The sequence below is a fragment of the Protopterus annectens genome, chromosome 15.part0, assembly GCF_019279795.1.
Source record: "Protopterus annectens isolate FY-2018-M chromosome 15.part0, PAN1.0, whole genome shotgun sequence".
Taxonomy (NCBI): Eukaryota; Metazoa; Chordata; order Ceratodontiformes; family Protopteridae; genus Protopterus; species Protopterus annectens.
In genome coordinates, this window is record NC_056749.1 from 274434248 (window position 1) to 274439690 (window position 5443).

Here is a 5443-nt window from a genome sequence, read left to right on the forward strand (position 1 = left end):
TTTTAAAACAAATCATTTTAAAATGTGCAACAATGTTGGTGTTTTGTTACTGTGGTGTGCAAAAAACATGATGAGGCATATTTAGGTAACACACTCTTATGTGGTCAGCTTTTCTGTTCCTTTTGTGTTCTTTATGGTTTTACCATTCACAGGGACCTTGAGGAGAAAATGGCAGAGTTGCAAAGTTTCATTTATAAGATTTCAGTTTTCTGAGCTTCCTCCCAGTGGTTATCCTTTTGGATATAAAGGAAATAGTGGAGACATGTTTGTAGCAGAACCTGCAACCACAACAATGGGAATCTCAGGAGATCTAGCTAATGCTGTATCCTGTTTCTTTTAGGAATAGTGGTCCAGAGATTCAAGTCTTAAGAGCTTTCTGAGAAGTTGACAGCCCTAGGTGACCGGCAGCAATCCTGATTCTTGGCCTGGCCAGCTTGAAATGGTGATTCCCTCCATGCAGTGGCATGGTTCACTTTGGTAACCTGTACTTGAGTAAGGGAAATTGAGTCCATGACTAACCATTAAGCAAAAAAAAAAAACTTTCCATGTCCCATGCCCTCAGTACGTTTGCCAGCTGCACATCACCATCTCTAAAGCAGAAAGTGGCAGCAGGGGAAAAAGTGCAGATGCTGAAGAATAGAAACATCCAGAATGTCCTGGTAGTCCTGTGAGGGAGTATTCCATATTTTAGTTTCTGAAAAGTTAGAATGTCCAGGGTCAATTATTAGATCCGCTCATACCAGGTGAGACCCTTCTGTTTGATCACGTTTTTTTCCTTCCTCCTCCAAGTATAATGGATGTGCTGTTTAGCTTCACTGTATACTGACCTTCACTTGAGGAAATTTTCAAAGAAATTCCTGCCATGTTGAATAGGAGCCAGAATTAGTTTTGAGTCTTGCTTTTTTACCATGGTAAATGCAGCAAAATCTTAGGAGGGCATGTTATGGCAGTAGTCCTAGTAGTGAGCAGTGCAATCTGTTTACTTTAGGATTGCCTGTACTTGAGACGTTCTGAAAGCTGACTTGATCAAGTGTTTAGGCTTTAATCTTGATGCCTCTGCAGAATGGCAAGCTTTGATATGATTGCTTTACGTGGTGTCCTGCAACTGTTCCTCACTTAGATTTACCTGGGTGACTGCTTGGGTTTTTCTCTTAAATTACTGGTTACTGCTCATATAATCAGCTCTTTTTGTGATGAGACACTTGGGAGGTACTCTGCATAATAGAAGTCAGTGTGTTTCAGTTGTTGAAGGGCTTGAACTGGAGTGTATATTTATCTCAAGTTTGAGTTTTTACTGTGAATTGAATTTTGAGTGCCTGTGAGTAAATATTTTATAGAAGGCTTGCACCAGCCTATGTCACAGCAGGATTAAACAGGTATGATGGATCAAAATTGTGGTTAGGATCTGTTGTGCTTTTATGACACCAAACTAATGACAGAATGTTTTTATTTACATATTTTACAAAATATTGAATCGCACTGGTATGATCATGTGGCTTATTTTAATTTAAAATGTGTTAAATTAACACTATATAAATGTAAAGCATGTGTTAGATATGTGTGTCTTTAGATGCTTTTGTAATGGGATTCATGTAAAAGTGCTTATTGATGTATTTGTATACCTTGCTGTTCGCTACTTGTATTAAGCGATTAATTGCTCTTCTACAACTGCACTAAATTTAATTTCATTGAGCTATTTTTCTCTTTTCTTTAGGGTAACAAACCATGGATATCCCTACCTCGTGGAAAGGGTATCCGTCTTACTATTGCTGAAGAGAGAGACAAGAGGATTGCAGCAAAACAAACCAGTTAAATTGCAAACAGGAAAAACTTGGCATTTACGACTGTGAATGTTTTGTCAAATAAAAACTATGTACAGAAGCAGGCTTCCCTCTGTTTTTTTTTTTTTTTTTTTTTTAAACATTCAGATTTTGCTTTCCATAACCAAGGTTAACAAAATGCATGGGTTATTTTCTTGGTAAGTTTTGAGTTGATGTGGATTTGTAAAGAAATGGGTACTAAACAGATAATCATCATAGGGGTCATTGCTGACAGACATCTGCTCTTCTTGCTTGAACACCAAAAAATGGGCATCCCCTTCAAGTCTGTCTACTTGTTTGGCCTCTGGGAATGGGATGGGCCACACTCACAGTTTGGTTCTTCAATGCTGCTGAAAGCCATCGGTCCAAACTTTCAGACATGACAGTTCCATCTATGTTACCCTGAGGAATAAGTAACCATTTATGGAAATATGTTTTGAGTTACTATTTTATGATTGGTGCTGTAAACAGAGTTGACTGGTTAATATTGCTCATTGTATTCAACTTCACAAGTTCTGTTGAGGCTCTTGGCAGATAGGAGTTTTGACAGTTTGTAGATTTTCTTTATACACATCACTACTGCATATTAGAAGGGACCAGGCAGACTATGACTATATCAGTAGTTTAGTCAGTCTTATGTACAAGTATCCCTTCGGCTTGAGGCCCATGCCCAGTTGGAGATCTGGAAATGCTGATCAAGTTCAGGGTATGTGCATGCAAGAGCCAGATGCATCTTCAAGGTAAGGTGTGACATCTGCTAGGGCATCCGGCTCAAGAGTATAAAGGCTAAAAGAGATGCCACACTTGCTCATTTGAGCCTCTAGAAATGTTTGCTTTTTGTATGTGATATCTGAAAGTTGTCACCCGGGTGCTTCTTGGAAAGTCTTTTCAGGCCTGAGGAGTGTGCGTCTGTTTGTGTCATTACCAAGGATGTGATTATTCAGTCCCAGGTCTGGTGTAGTGTGTCTCCAGTCCCTATTGAAGAAGGTAATAATATTGTAGTGCATGCTCCCAGACTGAATTTTAGGTGGATCTTTTTGATGTTGATTACTCCACACTAGAATAATCTCCTTGTAAGGAAAGGTGAAGGACTGTGTATCCCCCTTGATTGTAAATGAAGGTGAGCACGCATTCACCTCCACTATATGTTGGAGTGTAGAAGACCTTAATCACTTAACTTTGCAGCTTTGCTGATCTTTCCAGACTGCTTCTCCCTGGCAAGGGATTTTGACCTTCCCCATCATGGCTGGCAGTTGGGCAAGCCAATCTGTTTATCTGGTGAATGCGCTGTATGGCATAGCAGGGACAGTCCACCTGTTTTGTTGCGGCTCAGTGGTAACAAAAGATATCAAGGATTAATAAGAGGCTGGCTTTGTCTGTTACTCTCAAATGTCATTCCCCTAAGTTAAGGTACCAGAAGTGAGGATATGTTGGTTTTTGGACTCTCTAGTGGATGCCATGTCATTCGGAGCTGTTTTAGTCCTCATGAAGGTCAATTTCTGATGACTGATCAGAGGTCTTGGATGCTCAAGGAAGGGCTCTGAAGCTGCTGAGAATTGATCCCCCTTCCACCAAAGCCAGTGGCACCCCCCACCCCCAAATACAGGAAACTCTGCTGGACATCTTTGATTTCTTGAAACGTTTTTGAAAATGATGAAAGTAGATTGTTGGACACACATGGCAAGAAGGCTTTTGTCCTTTAGAGCTCTGAGGAGTTGGCCTGATATCCTGAAGTTCCAGGAGCACATACTTAGGTGATGGAACTAAATTTGAGTAAAACTGACTGTAAAACTAGCTTGTTCTGATGTTTGTACAGTTGGGCAGGCAGCATTTGTGTGCCTGTGATGCTTCGGATGCAGCTGGTAGATCTAGTGCTACTGGTACTATATTTAGACAAGCTTGGCTACAGATTCAACCCTTGGCTGAAATTATGAAGGCTAGCCTGTACACTGCACCCCTTTTGTTCCTGAAGGTTGAGGTGCTAGAGTCTAGAGGAGAAGGGGAAATTATAGATACAGTCTGACGCATGTTGTACCATCCTCTACCCAAGTAAATTTGTTAGCCTAACAAGCTGGGACCCTTTTATGGAAAACCTAGGGTAAATCACCTAAAGCTGGACAGCCTGTGTTTTTAAAAGAAACAAAAAAGGATGATGGGAGAAGACACAGTGGACTGTCCCTTTACCTCTCTAAAAGTTAGTTGTGCGTAGGCTAGATGCCCCACCCATGCAGTCCTTTTATTCTGGATCTGAAGTGTATAGTGCAGAAAACTTGAACTTGCTGCTTCATGGGAACTTTAAAGTAAAAATGTTTTGTGACAGACCCACAACCCCAAAAACATGGGCAACTGATGTGTTCAAGATTTCTTGGATGGGAAAAATTGCTGTACACCTTTCCATCAGTTTTAAATACTGAAAACCTCTGCCAGACTACACTCTTTCTGTCTGTCCCACGTGCATCCCTCAGTAGTGTGCACAACTTCCGTTCAAAGGTCCAACTACAAAAAAAAAACCTGAAGCAACTGCCTGCATACAAGAACACTGAGAGCGGAGCCCTATACAAACCAGTAAAAGCTACTGCAAGTTCTCCTTTTATCGACAGCCTACGAGCAGTGTAGGTATATTATAATCTTCTCTCTCTGATACTCATACTGATTCTTCTGCTGTGCACACTACTGGAACTCCATTTTTTCCTCCTATTTACTATAACAAATGTATACATTTTTCCAAAGCTTTGCATTTATTTTATATTCTTGTATTTTATCTGGTATATCACATTTCTTTTATAGTGTCTTGTTTATTGTAACAAATATGTACATTTTTCCAAAGCTTTACATTTTATGTTCTACTTTCCTGATGCTCTACTAAATCTGCTTTTGAATTCACACAGATAAGAGACCTTTGGGTACTGACCTGTTCTAGCTGGTTGATTTGTTTTTCTCTTCTCACAGCTTTCTCCAAGTCCTGGTCCATAGCCGCCCCCCCCCCCCCTTCTTGCTCTCCTATCATAATTCTAGTGTAAGTTTCCTAGTCCTGTAAAAATCTGTTTTCTCGCAGCTTTCTCCAAGCCATGGCTCTTAGCACCCCCCTCCCCCCGTCTCCTAACATATTCTAAGCTTCCCAGCCCTGTCAGTCCTGACTTTTCCCTCCCTATTCCTCTTGAGAGTTTACTTATTCCTCCCCTCAGCTGGGGCACCATCTTTAAATACTAAAAACCTCTGCCTGACTACACGGGCATCCCTCAGTAGTGTGCACAACTCTACGTACCATTTGTACTTGCATATTGAATCAAAAAAACTGATGTCGAAAGGCACCATCTTTTGACTTGGCTTTTCTGCCCTTGCTTCATAGGAATCCCCAATAGTGTTCTCGCTTATACCATATTCCATTCTTTAGTACTGAGTCCTAATTTTACTGCATGTCCCTTTAAAGCCCTTGCTTAACTACATTATTTAAACAACAATCCTCGCACGTACGACATGCACGGCCAACTAAACTTGAAAGAAACACCAAAAGGCCAGCATAGGTAGATCCACTGTTTAATATGAGGTATAATACAAATCGGACAAATAATGTCCTAAACCAAAGATAAGACTCCGACTAGTTTCGGCTCTTGCCTTCTTCA

At 40.6% G+C, this 5443-nt stretch overlaps 1 protein-coding gene across 1 annotated transcript in view; it reads left to right on the plus strand.

The window, feature by feature from the left end:
• The window catches only part of RPS4X (ribosomal protein S4 X-linked), a 69120-nt gene extending 67239 nt beyond the window's left edge, over positions 1-1881 (plus strand). The window contains exon 7 of the mRNA XM_044057039.1: positions 1715-1881. Coding sequence (XP_043912974.1) covers positions 1715-1813 — 99 coding nt within the window. The 3' untranslated portion in view covers positions 1814-1881. The remainder of the gene's footprint in view (positions 1-1714) is intronic.
• Positions 1882-5443: the final 3562 nt, after the last annotated feature.